The 21,863-nt window shown below is 41.7% G+C and overlaps 2 protein-coding genes and 1 pseudogene across 51 annotated transcripts in view; all 3 read right to left on the reverse strand.

The window, feature by feature from the left end:
- The window catches only part of TTN (titin), a 239,181-nt gene that overhangs the window by 184,705 nt on the left and 32,613 nt on the right, over positions 1–21,863 (reverse strand). For 46 of the 50 annotated variants that reach the window (XM_085584497.1, XM_085584479.1, XM_085584477.1 and 43 more), the window contains 7 exons: positions 21,405–21,689; positions 21,192–21,317; positions 18,979–19,167; positions 17,926–18,300; positions 16,733–17,311; positions 15,147–15,665; positions 14,662–14,718 (listed from right to left, as the gene is read on the reverse strand). In XM_085584497.1, coding sequence (XP_085440623.1) covers positions 14,662–14,718; positions 15,147–15,665; positions 16,733–17,311; positions 17,926–18,300; positions 18,979–19,167; positions 21,192–21,317; positions 21,405–21,689 — 2,130 coding nt within the window. The remainder of the gene's footprint in view (positions 1–14,661; positions 14,719–15,146; positions 15,666–16,732; positions 17,312–17,925; positions 18,301–18,978; positions 19,168–21,191; positions 21,318–21,404; positions 21,690–21,863) is intronic. The other 4 variants (XM_085584521.1, XM_085584510.1, XM_085584508.1 and 1 more) reach the window with 3 other exon arrangements.
- LOC146766911 (titin-like) lies at positions 5–1,346 on the reverse strand (annotated as a pseudogene).
- Positions 1,202–7,253, reverse strand: LOC144246670 (titin-like). The gene is given in 2 exon segments (XM_085584539.1): positions 1,202–1,639; positions 1,642–7,253. Coding segments are annotated over 2 exon segments (1,656 nt in total). The 5' UTR covers positions 3,008–7,253; the 3' UTR covers positions 1,202–1,349.

Raw genomic sequence — 21,863 nt, forward strand, 5'->3', positions numbered from 1 at the left:
GAAATTAGAAGCAGAGAGTAACTCAAAACCCTGCCTGTTGACATTCTGAATTTAAGTGACTGACTGAAAAAAAAATGCAAAAAGGTGACATACTTGCAATTCACACAAAGTGACTGTAAAAGAAAAAATATCTGTAAGAAATGAAAGCAGTACTAGACTCGATGGACAGACACTCTTACAGTGCATAATGACATCAGGAAACAGTGGTGACACTGGAAAAACAAAGTGAAATAGCAATGCACAATAGCAATGGGATATAAATATATAGTAATCTATCCTGGAGTTGTGAGAAATTATGGTGTGAATGAGAAGTGCAATGACTCTAAGGAGTGAGAGAGGGTGCAGCAGTGAGAAAAACAGGAAGAGCAGGTCCACTTCTCAGGCAAGAATAGGAGAAATGGTTGGGATTGAGATACATCGTTGTCCTGACCATGCTAGTGCAATGAAACAAAAAAGTTCCTGACCAAAGACTGGGGTAATGGAAGTGAGAGGCTTTGCAAAAGGGGACCATCAATCCAGAGAGAAAGGGGGCTCTCTGATTAGTGGCATCATGGTATTAATATTGTATCTCTGTCCAAAGATTCACATAGTAGGGGAGTTTCATTAGTAGAGCAGTGCATTAAAAAGATTGTTTTATCCCCACAATCCAACCTCTTTTAATAACTGTGAGTTTTGCTGCTGTTGTTCTTTTTCGACCTTGATTCAGTGCCTCACAGGTGTACTCTCCTTGGTGAATCTCCCCACACACTTTGCTTATTATTAGTGTGTATGTGTCCTGATCTTTCAAACACTTGAATTTGTTGCCTGAAGAGACCAGTTTACCCTCAAAGTACCAGTTCACCTCTCTGGCATTTGTTATGACAGACACCAGCCTGACACTCTCCTCTTCCTCCACAACAGTATCAACCAGTTTGCTGTGTATGATGGGATAATCTTCTTTGCCCAGCTCATCCTCTTGCTTTTCAGCTCTAGTTTCCAGACCATCTCTGCCCTCTTCACATTTTTCTTCTCTTTTTTCTTTTCAGTATCCCTGAGGGTGTCTCTGTAAGAACATCTGCAGAGGCTACATCAGCACCCACATCCTTGATTAGACCATGCTCAGCCACAGTGTTGATTACTTGTCCAGACGAAGGGTGTTCCAGTGGTATTTCTACCTCCATAATCCTCTCAGCCTGCTGGGGCTCCAGCTCAAAGCCTGACAGAAGTGGACTGGCAGAGAATGGCAATGCTTTGGATTTTTCACTAGTCAGGGAACATTTATCTTCATAAAGAAAGGAATAGAAAACTTCCTTCAAGACTTTTCTGGTCAGCTGTCTGAATGTTGACTTCTCCCAAGAAGACTTGGATTTCTATGGACTGCATCCTCCTGTGGTCACAACATACGTGCACAAGGTATGTGTATTCTCCTTGATGAGGTTTATTGCCTGGACTTTAACATCTTCCTTATCAGCCAGCTCCTCTGAAAACAAGAGGTTTTTCTCACTTACCACTGCAGATTTCAGTGCATATCTGATTTGAGACTTTATGTCTAAGCTGCAGTTCTTGGGAACCAGAGCAGTAAGCTCACTGTCTTTACTGAGGACTTGGCTTGGCTGGAGCTCACAAGAGTACATTGTTTCATGGGATTGTCTCTCTGCCACTGCTTAAGTGGCTTGGAAATATCAACATGTTCTTCCTCCATGGACTGGTTTTCTTCCAGCAGCAAAGGAAATCTCAAAGCCTGTCCCTCGTGTATTCTCGCAGCAAAATCTTCCTTTGCTGTTTCCAGGAAAGAAATGTTCTCCAGGGGGACAACTTGGTCCCCAGTGAAGGCCAATTCAGAGAGAAATCTTGACTCAGCCTTCAGCTCACCTTGTGCTATCTGAAAGCCCTCAAGGATCTGGATTTGGTCACCATCCATAGCATGGCTCTCAGTGGTGCTCGACACCTGTAGAAGGGTTTGGGAAGCCTCTGTCTTCAGAGCAGCCAGTTGCTCTGCTGCCTTGGGGGTGATTTTCTCTTTGGGCATGAGTATCTGTGCAGCTACAGTCCCGAGGCAGCCTGGCAATTGTGTCTCCATCACTGCTGCAGGCACCACACCTTGGGGGCCAGCAGGGAGGGTTTCCAGAGGCTCTGCCAGAAGCCCACTGCTCTCTTGTGTTGTGACTGCCTGGGTGAGCAGCCCTTCAACACTCTGTGCTGCCAGACCGGTTGGTGGCAGGCCAGGCAAGACATCCTCCCTGGGCAGCATGTACACTGCCTGGCTCATCTGCAGCTGAAGGAGGATTGAAGGCTCCCTCATGGGCTCAAGACCGAATGCTTCTCCCATTGATGGAAGCTCACCAGCCTCCTCGTAGCAAAGAGGGCTTTGCTCCTCTGCCACTGCAGAGTGCTGCAAGGCCAGGCTCTGCCTGCACACAGCACATTCCTCAGGCAGCACAAGGAGCTCAGCAGAGCACGTGGCCTCACCCAGGGCACTCACGGCCCTGCACGTGTGGAGCCCAGAGTCCTCCTCCATGCAGGCCCTCACTGTCAGAGAGCCGGAGCCGGCAGGCTGCTGAGCAATGGAGCGACGCGCACCAGAGGAGAGCCGCTCGCTCCCCTTGGACCACAGCACGTCGGGGCACGGCTTCCCCACCACAGTGCACTCCAAGAGTGCCGTGAAGCCCGGTGCACACTGCACGCTGCCCGGCTCCCTGGCAAAGCAGGGGAATCCCGGCTCCCTCTGGCGCACGCGGAGCTGGGCGCTGCAGCGGGCCTCACCGTGTACACTGCTGGCCACGCACACATACTCACCCTCATCCTGCACACCTGCGTATGGGGGGATGAGGCTGTGGTCATTGCCAGCAAACACTAACTTACAGTCCATGCACGGGCTTAGCTTCATACTGTTGAAAAACCACTGGATTTTGGGTGTGGGGCTGCCAGTAACAGTAACAGAGAGCCTAGCTACAACTTCCTGCCAGACCTCAACATCTGAAACTCGTTTGAGGAAAACAGGAGCTTTGCCCTCTTCCTCAAGTTTCATCTCTGCTTTGCTGAAATAAACTGGCTTTCCAGGCTCAAATTCAAGTGTTTTCTCTCTATCAGGCAACTGAAGGCCGCTGCTGTAGCCTTCATTTCTTCCTTCCTCAGAAGAGGCAATAAGAGACCTAGTGATGTCTGTATGGAAAAAAATTGTTTAGTTTTACTAGAATATTTATGAGAACACTCGTAGATAGCAATACACAGTGTTAGGCCATCTATTTTTCTATAACTGGAGGCTTTCTCAATACTCTAGAGCAGCTAGAAATGAACAGGAGGTCTGTGTTGTCTTTTTGCTGTCACACCTGCCAAAATGAGTAAGACATGCTGTGTTGTCAGGTTGCTTAAGAATTTCCTATCTTGATCAGGATGGGTGTCTTTAAACCTGACATCACAGTATGGGTTGGGCATATCCCTTCAAGGTGCACTGTGCAAGTAACAACCAAGCAACACTGATGCATTTCACAGATATAATTAAGGTGGTATGTGTCAAACATATTTGTACGTACACCTATGCAAACAAGTACAGCAGAAGAGTGCTAAAACCCTGATTTAATTCAAAACATCAACAACAACAACAAAAAAATCCCACCCCCTCCCGCCCCAAACCAACCAACAAACCCACAATCTTTTCAGCACACTAACCTTTCTTCTGATGCATAGTTCATCTCTTTAAACTCTATCTTTTGTCTAGTACATCAAAAGATTACCTCCACCTTAACAACTTTGTCCTGGTTTTGTCATTAGACCCTTAAGTTTACAGCATTACTATTACAAACATCATAAGTTAAAACCCTTGATTTAATATAATTGATTTAAATCTTTGCTTTTGAACTCCTCCCTGTCAAGATGTAGCATATTAAAACTCCCACAATGTCAGAGAAAAAGAGAACAGACTTTTAAGATTTTTTGCTTTCTTGCCTTTTTGAATTTATAGATATATGCATTAGACAACTTTAGTTCCAACAGTAGTTTAAAATGAGAGGAAACAGAGGCAAGAACATCTCTGCAGATGCTTGACAATAGAAACATCAGTGACATATAGAATTTCCAGGAATGGAAAAATTCATGAAAAGCACAATGCAAGGAAAGCCTTTGGAAATCGAATACTGTTGTCCTCACTAAGTCAAGTTTCCTCAGTAAAGGCCCAGAGTATTAGACAGATAAAAGAGTTTTTTTTTAAAAAAAAAGTGTATGGATTAATGTCTTTAGACACTGTAATGTCTCTAGACACTGTAACTGAGAAGCTTCTCAATTACAGTATCTTCAATTTTAAAATTTATTGAGAGATAAGAATTTTTGCAGCCCTCCAACAACAAATAGAAAATGGAACAAACTGTCACCTAATTCTTTCTCATTGGTTTTAGTAATTATTAGTCTTGCCACAAATGCCATAATATAAACGACATAGCACAGTGCATGCAATGTTCAACAGCAGAGAAGAAATGCTTAAGTAAAAAAAATTACAGCAGTCCTTCAGCGTTATTTACCAACCTTGTAAAAACAGTAGTAAATTGTGCTAATATAATTAAGAATGGGCGGCAGAATTGAGCCAATAAAGTAAAAAAAAAAATTGCAGAGTGCAACGCATTTTAGTACAGGAAAATGCTTTATACACAGGACTGTGTGAAAAATGAATGCACTTTTGTGTGTTACTGGATACTTATGAGAGAAGAACTATAGAGATATTTTAGATATATTTCTAAAATGAATAATGTACAAGAATTGATGGAGTTAAATAATTTCATATTTATTTCACAAATTAACCATACATGTTAACATTCAATATACATTGATGACAGATAGACATATTTAATTCTTTTTTAAGGATACTTGTTTTATGGAAATGAAGACAACATTAAATCTGAAAATAAAATTGTGAGCTTTTTCATTCCTATGAAAACCACAAAATTTTTAAAAGAGATAGTCAAGCTATTCCAGTTGTCCCAGACTAAGTTCATTCAAACCTTGGATTACTCCAGATTTAATAATTGTAGCTTAGGCAAACCAGGTCCTCCTGGCTAATGTACAAAATTTAAACCAAGACTTATAAATTTACATAAAGTACAAACACCACTGGAGATAAAGATGCTTGACCATATATTTCAGATGTGAATATGAACTTGGACCTGCGTGGCTTATGGCTCCAAAACCAAGTTATGGGCCTCTTTGTGCTAAAAATATTCAGATTTACATGCAAAATAAAGACACTTCACAATTTTGCAGGACCTAATCAAAGGGCCTCTGACCTCTTTGACTTTGGAACTAAAAGACCCCTCACACCACAGCTGACATAGAACATCAGACAATTCATGCCAACCCCAAGGACCTCTGCTGTTTAATGACTCAGTACTACACATCTACACAAGGAACGGACTGAGGACACATCATGGAGTAACTCCTTCCCAGCACAACATTGGGACAGACAGTCATGCTTCTCTTTCCTACCACCATTACCTGTGCTTACAGAGCAAAGCACAATTTAGCCTTTTTACATACAAATCTTAAATATTCATCAAGGGGTAATGACGGAGAAGACACTGAAGCAACACATTTACATTAGCCTAAACACTTCAGTCATTCTGGGATCTGCCTGCGTACTGGGCCATTAGAACTTGCCACTCCTGACTTTAAATTTTTATCAGGCAACAAAATTGGGCAAGGTGAATCTTTTGAACAAAAATTACTATTCCAGGTGAGTGATGGGATAGTCTTAGAAGATAACAGATTTTTTGAGACATGGTGTTCTCACTGTGAGGACAAATCAAACTCAGAAATAAGAAATGGTATGAACATAATTGAACATATTATAGGAGTAGTTTTCATGCTTAAAGTCACCACTCTGCTTAAAGCTGTTTGCAAGGCAACTGACAGCAATTTGTAAATAACTAGAAGAATCTCATAACAGGTAAACAAAGTAAAATTAATTTTTGCTTAGGGATCTTGAACTCAAGATCTCATTTTGATATATAGGTGACTGGACAGATGGTATGTGCATTAGAGAGTCATCTAGTTTCTGAGAAATACTAATTAATAACTTTCCTCCATTTAACAGAATTTCTTAATTAATTTATCATTAGGTAAGACAGATTTAATTCTGATTTAATTATGTCAGCTACCGCTGATTTCTCCTAAATATTAGCATTACTTTAAATATAAAAATATATATTCACATTGGGAACGTTAATGTAAAAATCTCTTGTGCTGAGAAAATGCCACACAATTGAATATATTCCTCTTATTTCTAGTCATCTTGATACATAGCATACTTAACTGTTCTTAACAATAAAAAAGAGAGAAAGAAAAAAAGAATATGTAGAGATGTAATTATAATGCGAAACAAGAATACTGCATAAAATTATCGTACTTTCTTACTACTATGCATTTTTTATAAATGACACTGGAATACAGGGACAACCAAAATTATTTTAATGAATTTACAGTAACATAATTGATTTTTTATTATTATGCTCCCTTTCTTCTTTCCCTTTAACTCCTAAAAATACAGTACAAAATATGCTTTCATGTTTATTACTTGGTAATAGAGAAGAAAATCCTGTCCAGTCTCTACTAATGCAAAATTTTCTTTTTTTTCCCCATTGCTCTGCTTTTCTTTGCAACAGCATAATTTCATTGACTTAAAAAAGGCATTTAATTCCATGAAAGAAGCCCATTGATGTAAGAATTTTGCAGTGATAGAAACCATAAACAGGATTTGAAACATGTTCTGACACATCATTGTGAGAAGGGGGAATACCAATTTAAGGAGTTCTTTAACAGAACTATACCAAACTAAACAGCAAGCATAAGTTAGTGTTTCATAGCTTTAGGTCACAAGCAAAAGGTGGTATCTACATTTTCAGGTGATTTCTAGCCTACATAAAACAATAGTGATTGCACTGTTACAGACACACAGGTACGTGTACATTATACAAAAAAAATTAATCCTATGCAAATGAGTGTAAATTGAAATATCTTTACAAGATATTTACGCAAGGAGCATAGAAGAAGCCTGAAATATCCCTCAGTGCAGAAACTGTGCACAAAATCTATGCATGGATTAAATCTCACTTAAATTCTCCAAAGAAGTCAAATCTAAGTGAAACACAAATATGCCCACAGAGTGGTTTTCATCCTTAAAGAGATGAAAACAATGCCCCTAAAATGAGTGCTGCATTTTTACCTGCAGTGAACATCAAAAAACCACTTAGTATTTCAAGACAGACTCTGAAATAAATTATGGAAATTTAGTATAATGTCAACACAGCACAAGTCTCAGCAGTTCCTGCCTTGTTAGTAGCTACACATTTGTACTGCCCACTGTCACTTTGCATCAGGTTTTCAATGGTAAGACTGTGCAAGCCGTTCTGCTCTTCCTGTGCAAAATACCTATCCCCTTCCAACAACACCCCATCCCTGTACCAGTGGACACTGGGAGGGGGGGAACCAGTCACAAGACACTGGAAGCATGCTGAGGCACCTACAAATGTACTGTAGTCAGAAATGAGCCTCACAAATCTGGGAGGAGCTTCTATGACCTGGAACTCAAAGCTGCAGCTCTCTGAATCCTCTGCCTTAAACTCAACCCGTTCCTCTTTGGATGGCTCTGCAAACACATCAAAACTAATGTTGACATGCTTCTCCCCTTCCACTTCCTGCTCTTGTTGAGTCACTGCAAGCAGTTGGATTGCCTTTTCTGAGTCATCTCCCTGCGGCTCAAACTCAAATTCCAGCTCTATTTCTGACTGGTCACCTGGGCTCACAGTCGTGCTCAAAAGCAAGTCGCACTTCTGGGACCTGTGTGGTTCACAGCCTGTGATTGTCTCACTGCTCACTGCATTTGCTTCCTGCTGAGCCATGACCACAAGGGAGCCTTTGCACGCTGCTTCTCCCAGCCTATTAACTGCCTGACAGTGATACAAGCCACTGTCAGAAGGTCCTACAGTTTTGACCTTCAGACTGTGGAGTCCCTCTTTCTGACTCACAACATACTTCCCTGTGCCAGGTGTCACACACGTGTCACCTCTGAACCACTGAACTGCTGGGACAGGAGTACCCGTTACAACACACTCGAAAACTGCATCTGAGCCTTCTGTCACCTTGATATCTGTAACAGGCACAGCAAAGCGTGGAGGCATTTCAGTTACTTGGAAATCAATTTTTATATCCTCATTCTCCCCTGCTGCCAAGCCTGCAGCTTGTTCTAACAAGGCAAGTGGAAGTACATCTAGGGAAACCACCATGCTCTTCTTGTCTGGGCTAAACTCAGGACTGGTTATGATTTTGACCTGCTTCTCAAACTCTTTCACTTCATTTTCATCCAGCTCCACTTCCAGGAGGATTTCCTGTGGTGAAGGGGACCTCGAAGATGTGTTTTGCTCCATGTCAAAGTGTATAACATGCTGGTGGGTGACAGGGGGTGGCAGTGCCAGTGACCGTCCATCTTCAGGTAAAACTTCCACCTCTGCAATACTTTTAGCTTCCCCGACAATGTTCACTGCATGGCACAGATACTGTCCTTCATCAGCTTTCTGGACATTAGTGATTTCCAGAACATATTTGTTCCCATCCTTCTCTATTAGCACTCTCTCATCCAGCTCCAGCAAAGACTTATTATGATACCACTTCACTCCTGGCTTGGGCACACCCACCACCTCAGCCACAAACATCAGCGTGCTGCCCTCATACAACCTCCTCCCGCTCAATGCCTTGAGGAATGCTGGTGGCATGTCCCTGCCTGATGGCTCCAGAGCTTCACAGGGAGTCATAAACCCATTTGACTGGGGCTGGTCTGGAGGCTGATGCCTCCTCTCACAGAGGGGGAGCATGGTCAGGGCATCCATATACTCCCCAGTGGGTGTTCGGTAGCGTTCTGGTGGCGTGCTGTCCCCTGATGCAGAGTAGGGTCCCTCAAAGGGTGTGAAATATTGCTCTGAGGGTGTGTTGCATTTTGAACTCTCAAAAGATGTGGAGTAGTGCTCAGGGGCCATGCTATACACTGAGCCCTCAGATGGTGTGGAGTAGCGCTCAGGTGGTGTGCTGTACCCTGAGCCCTCGGACGGTGTGGAGTAGCGCTCGGGTGTGCTGAGCGGCGTGTGGTAGGATGCTGATGAAGCAGTTTCAAAGATTTCCACGGAGGAGGGTGGTGTGTAGAAGCGGTCTGAATCAGGTGACTCTTCTCTGCTCCCACTCTCCAGCTCTATAGACATTTCTGACTCAGGAGAGAAGGGCCGGGCAAATTCCTGATGGTTGTTGTAATAATCATAAACCGTGCTGAAGGTAACCTCCTCCACTTCCAGTGAAGTTATAGTTTTTTGGTGCTCCTTCTGAACTGTGCCTTTGAGAGCTGGAGTTTCATATATCCCAGTGGATCTTAAATAATTGGCTAGGGACAAATCAGGCTCCAGCTCTGAAATTGGAGCAGCACTGTGCTCTGGACCTGCAGAAGTATCCTCCCACATTTCTTCTCCATCCAGGCTATTCTCAGAGGCTTCCTCAGTGGGTGTCCTCTTCTTGTCCCAAGACTCCTTCCTTTGCTCTTTCTGTGCCACAGGATCATCCATTACTAACGCAAGTGTGAGTTTCCCCAGAGAGAAGCTCTTGGTTGTGTTTGGTTCCTGCTGGATGTCTCTGAGCATCTCCTCAAGGGAATCTGTGCTTTCCATCTCACAGGTGAAGCTGCTCCTTCCTGGCTCAAAGAACTTTTCTGTCCCAGAACCACCATCTTCTTCAGCCTGATGCCCAGTCTGGGGTTTCTTTTCATGTGCAGCTTTTTTCAAGTCCATAATGAAGCTGTCACTCTGGGAGTCTATGGTCTCCAGTCGTTCCCCACTCTCCCATGCATGCGTTTCCTGAACTCCTGTTTGGAAACCTGGTGTGGGCTCCACTAGAAATTCATTAATTTTTTCCTGAAATGAGTCCTCTCCACAGACAGTCATCTTTGACTCCTGAACTTCTTCAGCAGAATGTCCCTCTTCAGCAGATACCAGGACACTGCCAAGGTCCCCATTAGGAGTTTGCAAATCAGCTGTTGTGATTTCTCTTGGCTGCTCCTCTTCCTGGGCATCAACCTCCTCCTGCTGCATCCTGTAGCTCTGACGCAGCTCCTCACTCAGAGACATCTCTCCTTCAAGCACATCATGTTGGTGCACTGGGGAGATGACCCCAGCGATGACCTCCACACTTTCCAGTGCTGTGGGGGTTTGTGCCTGTTCTGTGTGCACAGTCTCTGCAGCTGGGAAAGGCTCTGCAAACTTCTTCAGATCAAATATGATCTCAGTGTCAGGCTCAGAGGGCAACAGCTGCTCTCTGAAATGCACTTCTTCCAGATGAACTTCAACTTCCTCAGTAAAAACCTGACCTGAGTTTTCTATGCCATGAGGAGTGGGGATTCGAATCAAAGGGCTACATGCATCAGACTCCATTTCTTGCAGCATTTGTCTGTCACTTTGTATTTTCCAGTGTGTGGCATCACCATCATCAATCACTTCTTCTTTACAAAGATTATCATCAGCTTTAATGTCCTGCTCAATACCAACTGATCTCTCTTCCTCCTTGTCCTGTTCCTTCTGCTGCTCTCCTGTATAGAATTCATAAAAGCCAAACTCTTCCTTTGTGGGGGTGCTTGCAATGTGGTCCTGCAGGTGGGGCACACTTGGCTCTTCCACAAGAGGCACATCAGGAGTCACTGCCTCTCCAGCAGGGGCATCACACTCTGTGCAGACATCACTTCTGTCTTGCACCACAGGTGATACCGGAATGAAAAATTGTGAATCCTTACACTCCCTTGCCAAAGCAGACTGCTCAGGGGCATATGCTTGCCCTTGCACTTCCATAAAGGATGAATCCTTACATTCCCCTGCCCGAGCAGACTGCTCAAAGGCATGTGTTTGTTCTTGCACTTCCATAAATGAGAAATCTTTACCTTCTTTTGCCAGAGCAGACTGCTCAGGGACATGTATTTGTTCTGGCACTTCCATAAGTGATAAAACCTTACACTCCCCTGCCCGAGCAGACTGCTCAGAGGCATGTGTTTGTTCTTGCACTTCCATAAATGAGAAACCTTTACCTTCTTTTACCAGAGCAGACTGCTCAGGGACATGTATTTGTTCTGGCACTTCCATAAGTGATAAATCCTTACACTCCCCTGCCAGAGCAGACTGCTCAGGGGCATGTATTTGCCCTTGCACTTCCATAAGTGATAAATCCTTGCACTCCCCTTCCAGAGCAGACTGCTCAGGTGCAAGTGTTTGTCCTTGCACTTCCATAAATGGTGACTTCAAGATGTCCCAGGATAGAGTATCTGTATGTGGTAGCACCTTGCCTCCTTCAGGCTCCAGCTCCTCAGAAAAGTGACCTGAGTCCTTGGCCACCAATTCACATCCTTCGCTGGATATAGTGGAGTGCAATTCAGTGATATCAATTCCAAAGCTGTGTTCCTCAGAGATAGCTTTTCCCCTGTTCTCCCTCATCTCAGACATACCATCTGTATAACTCACCCTTTCTTCTGTATTGCCCATTTCTTGCTTTGTATAATTTTCTGTGATATCCAGCACCATTTTTCCCTCTATCTCACTTTTCCTGATGTGGGGTGTTTCCTCACAATCTTCCAACTGCTCACCAGGAGGTGGAGACAACCTCAGGGACCAGGGTAGGTGGGCTTCCTCCTCCTTGGGGCATGCAATTTGTTCCTCTTCATCCTTACCAAGTGTGCTGAGGCCTTGGAGGTGCAGAACATGGTCCATGGCAGGCAATTCCTCAGTGCCTTCACCCTTGCTATACAGCTTGGGTGCCCTGGGCTGCACTGTCAGCTCAGAGGCAGTCTGTACTGCTCCAGCCACATTTGTGGCCACACAGCAATATCGCCCAGCATCTGTGACAGAGACCTCTTGAAGGTGTAAGCAGTGTATACCATTCTTGCCCTCTTCAAACCTTAGTCTCTCATTGGCAGAGAGGCTCTGGCCATTCAAGGACCAGCTCACAACCGGTGGGGGCTGCCCAGACACAGCACACTCCAACATCACTTCCTCTCCTTCACAGCAATGAATATGTGCTGGCGCTTCTGTCACAATTTTGGGTGGTTCATTTCCCATTTCAAATGAAAACTTAAATTTGTGCTTTATGGTGGAAGCAGCCTGCTCTGGAGAGAGTCGTGGGATCTCCCTCATCTCTGTGTCTTGCTCTGGTGTTGGAGTGGGGGCAGTGATTTTGATTTCCACAGGCAATGACAGCAAGTCTGAGTCTGGAACTGAACCTGGTAGTCCCTTCCCTGCTGCAAAGGCCAGACCAACTTCTTCCTCCTCCTCCTTCATTTTCTCCTCTTTCTTCTTCTCTTTCTCCCTTTTTTCCTCCTTCACTTTCTCATCTTTCTTCTCCTCCACTTTCATCTCCTCCTTTTCCTTCTTTGTGTACTTAGAGGCTGGCATTTGCTGCCTCACATGGAGCCCAGCTGAGGTGCTGACTGTGCCCAGCGGGTTGAAGATCACACAGGTGACAGTGCCACCATGTTGTGGGAGCACAGATGGGAAGGTCAGTGTGGAGCAGCACCCCGTGGTGTGAACAGCAGTGCCCTGGATGCGCCCCACGGGCTTGTCGTTGTTGTACCAAGTGACGGTGGGCTGTGGGCGGCCGTGGAAGAGGCAGGAGAAAGCGCATGTTTGTCCCTCAACAGTTTCCTGGGGCTTGATCTCCTGTACAAAGAGGGGTGGGCAGGGCTCCAGGAGCCCACCTTGCACCTGCCATCTCTCCCCCAGGTCCCTGGACCTGGAGTATTGCTTCACTACCTGCACTGCGAGGGGCTTTGAGCCAACCATTTTGGCAGCCACCTGAAGTGAGCCGGGCTTCCCAGGAGGTGCCTCCTGGGGCGTGGATATGAGGAATTCCTGCTTCTTTTTCAGTGCTGCCCTCTTTGCTTCCCGCAGCTTCTGCAACTTCCAGCGGATCTCCTCGTCCAGCAGCTCCTCCGCATTAGGCACTGTGCCCCCGAGCTCCGCGCCGTGCGCCGGCCCGGGGCGGCACGGCGCCCGCAGCGGCAGGCTCCGGAAGCGGATGGTTCGCACCAAGCCCCGCGCCGGCGAGGGCTCCCCGGGCTCGGCCTCCTGGCCCTTGTCGAAGGGCGAGCCAGTGCAGCGGAGCACCACCCGCAGCCGCTCCTCCCGCCGCTGCTGCAGCAGGCACCCCCAGCCCTGCCGCATCCCCTCGGCATTCCCGGCGGGACGCGGGCCCCGCCGCTCCCCTCGGCGCGCCACCAGCAGGGAGGCGGTGGACTCGGCCGAGCCCTCGCTGTTGATGGCAAACACCCTGTAGCTGCCGGCGTCGTGCTCCCGCACGTCCCGCAGCTCCAGGCTGGCGCAGTGCGTGTGCTCCGTGCTCTCGGTGCGAATCACCTTGCGGCAGTCCTGCAGCACGGGCCGGTTGTTGTGGAACCAGGCCAGGTGCGGTGCTGGGCACGCCACCAGCTTGCACCTGAAGAGTGCAGGGTCCCCCTCCAAGACAGACCTGCACTTCAGCCCCTGAGTGAAGATGGGTTTACGGTTCTGGGGGCACGCCAGCACTGCCGCTGTGCCGTGTCCCTCGAAGTCCACGCTGTGCTGTCCTGCAAGAGAGGGAGACTAGGTTACAACGTCACGCTCTGCCTACCGCCTGCTTGTAAAAAAGTAACAATATATTGAAATAAATGGGCATGCAACAGATTTCATCACACACCCAGGAAAAAAAAAGTAATTCACTCACCATATTTGTTCGAATAAACGCAACGCCTTGCTCTGTTTTAAAGATTGACACGAAAATCGTTCGTTGTCTGTTCTTTCTTCAGACTGGAAATTTCTTCTTGAACAAGCAAAAAAAGAATTTCAAAATAACATGTTCTTCTGCGTATATGTTTTTGTTGCCTGGAAAAGCTGTGTGTCTTTGGGTGGCAAAGAAGAAAATCTTACCTGACTTGCAGACAGTAGAATAAACGCCCTTTCTGACCCCTCTGTTTGTAGATATGTTCAAACAATTGAAAAAAATAGTTTGAAATATATTTTTTAAAAAGTAAGTAACAAGAAACGAGAAGGCGTTTATTCGAACTAATACAGCCACTAACTTCACAGTGTTATGCACGGGGGGGAAAGCAAGCAACATGAACCACGTATGCTATCTGCAAGCCAGGGTAAGAGATGTATAATGATGAATTAATGTATGTAAAAAAAGTGCGAGGAATCAGTGGGAATGTGTAGCTTTCACATAACCTAAACAACAAATACTCTCTAGTATACTTCATCTATCCATCCAATAGTGTCCATTGAACCAATTAATGTTAGGCTGCTAACTTGTTTAAAAGTAATACAATTAAGATTTGTGTAACTTCCTTCTGAAGTAAACTATTCCATGCACTCAAACGGAAATTTAACATTTAAGAGCTCTGTGAACAGCTGCAAAGCATGAAGTAAAAGTTAAAAATATGGCTGCACAATTATAGATTTGAAGTTTTAAACATATTTTAAAACTTAAATAACTTTAAAATGCAGGTAACCCTTTGCATATCAAAACAAACATGCAACATGTTCCAATATGCTTTATGGTGTCTTTCCCCATCAGACACTTCATGGAAGCTGATAAAATCTTTTCATAACATTACTAATTACTGGTAATAATTATTCTCATTGATTATTGTACCTTTCACTTCCATTTCAACCTCTTCCTCTAGCTTCTCATGAACAATTTTTTCAGGAGCTAGAATAAAAAAAGACAAGTATTTTTTGAGCTATAGTTGTTAAATGTGCCAATCAACACTTTATATAGTAAAAACATCCAATGTGTTTTGCAAATAGACACAAACTGACATGTACATACACACATAAATGCATGCCAAACAATTCAAACACTTGATAAATTTTGAGAATAAAGTAATCAAATATTTTCCAACTTGTTTGCAATGTACATTTTTCTGTAAGATTTGCTTTCTTTTTGCAGGGTGGGGGAAAGTCTAAAACAACATGCCTTTATCATGCCGTAAATCCCTGAAGAAAACATTCAACAATCCACAGACTAATGAGACACTTCTTGTTCTTTATCATCTCCTAGGGAATGAATATAGTGGAATGGAATTATGATGCTATGCATGAGGAATTGATACTTGGAAGGAACATGCAGTTGCCAACCTGTCACTTTCAGATGGGTGCTGCACTCGGCTTGTCCTGCAGGGTTAACTATTCTGCACTTGTATATACCCTCGTGGTCCTGACCAACTTTCAACAATCTTAAACTGCATAGTGGCCCATCATGCTTTATGGAACACAGTGTGGACTCCTCAACTATTAGCTGATTGCACAGCCAGACTACACAAGGTGTAGGCACACCTTTCATTATGCAAAAGAGAAACACATCATCTCCTTCTTTTACAGTGGTTTCTGAAGGCAGAGTTTCAAGAAAATCTGGTGCTTTGGCATCAGTTTCTGTGATGTCTTCATAGGGCACAACATCAGGATAGTATACTCTGTTTCTTTGCTTCTCAGTTTCATGTGGTCTTTGGGATGTAGATATAAACAAGCTCGAGGTTTTCTTTGATGATTCTTGCTTAACTTCAGATGCTTTAAACTGACAATCTTTGGCTGCTTTAAAGGTTTTAGAATCTGTTTCAAGAGTAATTTTTGTTACTGCTTTGGCTTGTGCTTCTTTTGCTAGGTAAGAATAAAGTTAGGAAAAGGATTAGGTCAGATGTTTTGCAGGAATAAAAAAAGTCCTTATACTTATGGGGGAAAACCCAGTAATTAGTATTGATAGATTATGCCATATATTAGTGCTAAAACAGTGCTATTAAGCATGAGTGATTGCACATTTAAGAGCTCTATTCCTGTTAGGCTAACTCTAGGTACCAGTTAAGCCTGTGGGTCTTTCATGGGGCCAAGTCTTGAACCACAGTGACTAAAAAAAAGCACATCTTTGCTTCTAATTTAGAGCCTTCATTTGGAAAGTAGCAGAAGATTATGTAAAGTGCTTTTGGCAGCTCTATAGTGAAGAAAGAAATTTCAGTAATTAAGAGCCAGATCAAAAGGGTCAATGCCTTTTTCATTATTCATCTTAGTTTTCTGCTCTTGATTCCTTTGAGCTCATCAGAAATACTATCACCTGTGGTGGTAATACATTTTTGGGTCTTCACTAGGGATAATACTACTAACATTTTAATACATGGATGTCAGGAAGAGGTAGAAGGAGTTTAAGCAAAAAGTAAATAATTATATATTAGGAAGAGTGAAAGGCAGAAGACAGTTCATTATTGCAGTAATACAATACTTGCACCCATTAATCCTTTCAAGTACATTAACTTGAATTGCTAACTTTGGAATTGGAATCTTGGATTTGTTGGAAACATGCTGGAGTTAGAAATGACCAAGTATCTAATTCAAAATTACATCTGTCATTCTTTTCTTCCTTAAACACCTGCTTCAGAAATTAACAAAATATAAAAAGTTCCTACAAGCCTTACATCTCACTGCATGTCATGAAGGCTATGAGGAATAAAAAGCCTGAGACAGCTGTGACTCTATGGGAAGAGACACAAAGTTATAGTACCAACTTCCCAGTACTGCACACGTCACGAATAGAGCTGTAAATGTGGAGGAAAACCTCCAGAGCATTATTACTAGAGATTTCTCAATTAAATACTGATAATAAAGTAATATAAGTGAGCTCTAGGCAGTTATAATGAAGCTGCAAAATTAAGTGATGTTAAAAGTCAGATAACCACCTTTGACTGTTAGTATTGCAGAAGTTGTTGTCCCTCCATAGTCATTATACACAGTACAACTGTACAGTCCTTGATCTGACAGCTGAGCATTTAGGACTGTAAGCAGAAGAACATTTCCGTTTTGTGATATCTTCAATTTTTCAGACAGCTCTATCTTTTTACCTTCATGAGCCCAAAGAAACTCATAGAATTCATTTTCTAAGGCACATATGAACTGAGCAGTGTCACCACATTTCACAGTTAGGTCTCTGAGTTGCAAGAGAATCTTTGGAGGGACATCTTTCTTTTCTTGAGAGGTCGTCATAGAGATTTTGGTGCTCTGAGATGTTTGAGAATGGACCGATGTGTGCATGGCTTTAATTTCTTCTGTTGATGTAGCCTCCATGGTCAAACTTTCTGATACACTTTCAAAAACCTGCACACGCAATTCCCGTGATGGTTGTTGCACTGATTTAAATTCTTTTTGATAAGTTTCAATGTTCTTCTTTGTGAGAGGAGAAACATGAAGTTCTGATATAGACTGTGACCGGATAGACTCTTTTACATCTTTCCCAGAACTTTGCCTATCTAGGGCTTGCACTGTGTAATCAAGTAACAAAAACAACAACATTAGTATCTAAAGAATTTTACTGTGCCATGCTCCGAACAAAATCAAACTGCATGGAGGATGAAAATGAATGATCTTCATTTGAAAACACAGCATGCCAGACGTACTACTCTGTTGACACAGAAGTTATCCATTCACATGTATGAATGACAAGTGATGCCTAGACTAGTCATGCAGTTGATACTCAGTTGGTGCTTGTCTCTTCTTTTACTAAAGTAGTCCATTTTAGTATTGGAAACTTTTGGCACTTTATAAGGAGGTATTTTCTTTTTTATCTTTTTTTTTTTCCCCTACAGAATAGTGCAAAATACCTCAGTTACTGCTATAAAGATCATTAAATCACTTGTTTAAAACCCTGGATGCCTTCATTAAAGTATTTTTATTCTTTGACCTATATTGAGATGCAAACTTGAAAATTTCCAAATGTTACAGCTTAAAGACAAGAAATGAGAGTGGCTGGGTTACTGAGGGTACTATTAAAGTTAGGTGGGAAAGAAAAAGTGTGAAACAAGGAAAAAATTAGTAAGAGCATAAAAGTGTGGTATGCAACAAATTGAATCCCTTTGAAGTAAAAATGGGGCTTTACCTTCTGCAGTCACTGTAAGTGTAGCTGTACAAGTTGTTTCTCCAGCACTATTTCTTGCCTTGCAAGAGTATTGGCCAGCATGCTCTAAGAAAGCATCTACTATTATGAGTATAGCTGTGCCTGTAGACTCATCAAAGTGGAAAACTAAGTCTTTTTTTGGCAACATGAGTTGTTGATTATGAAACCACTGGATTTTTGGTTTGGGCCTGCCAGAGACTCTAGCTTGAAATCTGACTGATTCCCCGCTGCATACCCTGCAGCTTGAAATAGGCTGGATAAAGGTGGGCCTTTGGCCAACAGATTCCTCCTTAAGTGAAACAGATGAAGAAACATGCCAAGGGGACTCTGATGTAACTTCTTCAACATTTTTAAATCCTGAAAAGAAGCATGCCAACTTTTAATTTCTTACCCTACACTACAATGAATTTTCTCTCTCATTCAAGTTTTTTTCCTAAATCACAACTTAACAGCATGGATTATTTTCATTCATCATTTATAAAATCTATTGCAAAAAGAAAACAAAATATTTGTGGCTAAATAATATCAAGAACTATATAGAACATCAAATTTTCCAAACAGTATTTCTGCTGTAAAATTTTAATCAATGTTTCATTAATTCATATGAATGCAAAGTATTTCTTTTCAGTTACCCAAGTACCCATTACATACCTCTATTTGAGATGTTTTTCAAAATTTTCAAAGTAATCTATTTTATACAAAAGCTACTATATTGTCTTCAAAAGGCAAATCAAAGAATGTGTAAGCAAAAAATTTCCATTAGAAAGAAAGTTTTTATGATCTTTGGTGCATGGATTCTAAGACTGGATTAAATGAAAAGGGGGCATGGAACATGAAAAAATCTTGTAATATCTTTTTCTGTTCATGACATATATTTTGGAGACAAAAATGTATGCTGTGGACATTGTAAATGGCAGCAATTAATTGAGTTAAAAGACATGACAGACAACAACTTGCACATTGATATCAGTGTATATTAAGATGATTATTGGAACATGACCTGAACAAGACAACTTCTTTAATGGCACAGTGTACCTTCTAACTTCAAGGTAGCAGTGCTGGTCACTTGGCCTACAGAATTGCTTGCCACAAAGGTATAGATCCCTTCATCCTCTGGATAAGCTTCAGCAATCTCCAGCTGATAAGTGTCTTCAAATTGAGTCATTCTAAAAAAACGTGATGGCTTGATCTCCTTCTCTTTGCTGTACCAAGACACTTTCAGATCTGCTCAGGCAAAAGAAAACAAAAAGGTCTAAGTTATGATATTATAATAGCAAGTAAACACTATTTTTATATTTATATCTTTCAAAAATCTTAAACTCAAACTTCTAACTTTAAATGTGCCTTGTATTATTCTGGTAAAGTATGATGAGTGGAAAGTGACCTACTTGTTGCTTTAGATTTTGATTTGTGCACTGGAAGTATTTGTATGTGAAAACTGATTCTGGTGCTGATCTATTATTGAATAAAAATCATTCTTCCTTAACTCTGTTAGTGTAAAAATTTAAAACTATTTTGGTATGGCTAAAGTCAGAGAAAGTATCTTTTTTAAAATGTGATTTTGCTACAGTTACATGATTAAACAGGCTGTAAAATATCTAGCTTGAGCTAGTCAGGTTAAGAAATTAAAACAGCACGTTCTTCTGCCAAGGACAGCACCTTCCCTCTTTTTGTTGCAAATATTACTTGTAATATTTCTCAAGAAAGAATTATATATTCCTATATGAAATGTATTACTTGTATAGATTCTTGTAGACATAAAAGTGAATTGAAGCAGACTTCAGCTTTTTGTCTCCGTCATTGTACTACATTATGAATCATATGTTGCTACTCAAATAGTGTGCTGTTACTGTTATCAGAAGAGCATTTTCAATAGCCAGTCGCACAATGCCTACCATTAAACAACTGTACTTGCAATCATGTGTTAGCTAACCTAATATAAAAGGTTTTTATAAGTAAGAGGTGTGCAAATGCATTTGGATAGAGTATTCAATAAATGAGATTTTCAGTAGGAAAAATTTCTTCATTGCAAGGGTTGTCAAGCATTGGAACAGGCTGCTCAGTGAAGTGGTAGAGTCACAGTCCCTGAAAGCATTTAAAAGCCATGGAGATTTGGCAGTTAGGAATATTATTTATTTCTGGACTTGGCAGTTCTGGTTAAGAGTTGGACTTGATGATCTTTGAGTTCTTTTCCCACCTAAATGATTCTACAATGGGTGATCTAGATTAAAGGATCCTTATATTCTGTGCTGTAAATGCAGCTTCTATATTCACATAAATATAGGTATATTAAATAAAAAATTACACTAGCATGTATTGCACAAAGGGTGGACCAGTATTTCCAACATATATTTTCTGAAGCAGAATCAGATTTTTACTAAAGCTTTTTAAAAAAATAAAAAAACCCTGGAGTTTTATTTCAAGGGATGGTAATACAAATTACATATATTTGCATATATATATGTAAAACAAATTTATATTAATTTTTATAGAGCTGTCACATTGGATTATTTTTTAATTTAGAGTTTTGTTTGTCTTGAAATAATTTTAAATTCTTTGGCTTGTGAACTGGATCTTACTCTGCAATTTACTATGTGAATATTTTACTAGTAGTCGTACTCAAGGCCATTTGCTAAGTGGAAAAAAGTAGCTTTATTTGATAGTGTGGTAAGGAAAAAGATACTTTAATTGCAGAGTAACATTCTATGTATCTAAATCAAAAAACTTATTTAAGCAAAATCTACACTTAAAAAGAAAATTAGCTAACACTTTTTAAGTAACCACTGTTTAGTATTTGCAGGATGATACTTAAAATATTTGGAGAAAGGTTGAGTCACAGTTTCAGTTAGTGTACTTAAGGGCATGACAGTGTGTGTCTTCAGAAATTCATGTTCATTTGATGCAGTACTGCTTTTCTTCCATGAAACTTTTCGTCTTACTCACTGATAGAGTTCTCCAATATCAGTTAGCTTTTAAGATGCTGAGAAGTTTCCAAAGATAAGCTATGGGAAATTATGACAAACTGGTCTTTTTAGAAACACTTAATATGTTTATGACAGTTGAATACTTGCATGCTTTGGTGTGCTTAACTGAACCTTGTCAGTAACACTTGGCTATGTGTGTGTATCAAGTATCTGTACTTCTAGGGGAAGACTGATCTGAGAACATATATTGCTGAACTTTTTTTCTGAGTTCAAGATGAAAAATTTTGAGAGATGGAAAGATGTATAGGATGTCATTAAACCCACCTGTTCCAGTAACTCTGCACTGAAAACAAGCAGAATGTCCCTCAGATGTAACCGTATCACGTAGTGGTATTATGACAGCAGGTGGATACACTGGCATTTCTAGCTCTGGAGAGACAACTTCTGGGACTAAAGAAAAAGAAAAAAAGGTGATTTGTAAAGATCAAGAATGAAAATTTCATTTCACAGATGTTGTTAAGAGCATGGAAGACTCACTTTCGACTGAAAGTGAAGCTGAAGTTGTAGCTACTCCATAGTCATTTTTTGCTTCACAGGTGTACACTGCTTCATCTTCAGGGAAAGTTTCTATCAGCAATAGAGTATATTCTTGTGCATCATGAAGAAATTTACACTTGAAACCTGGAGAAAGCTGTTGATCATCTTTGTACCAGGAAATTTTGGGCTGGGGTTTGCCTGATACAATAGCACAAAAGCGGGCAGGTTTGCCAGACTCCACAGTAGTTGGCTCTAGCTCCCGAATAATCTGGGGTGGCTCTGGAGCTGAAAATTGAAGGGAAGTGAAGTGGCAAAGAGATATAGGAGAAGGAAGGAAAGAGAGAAAAATCTAATTATTTATGTTATTAGTGATTGAAAACTATTTTCAAAGAATTAAACAAACAAAACAAGCCCTTATAATTCCTAATCTTTTGTGTCCATAAAAATATGCCCTCACCC

This window comes from Lonchura striata, chromosome 7, assembly GCF_050655825.1.
Source record: "Lonchura striata isolate lonStrDom1 chromosome 7, ASM5065582v1, whole genome shotgun sequence".
NCBI lineage: Eukaryota > Metazoa > Chordata > Aves > Passeriformes > Estrildidae > Lonchura > Lonchura striata.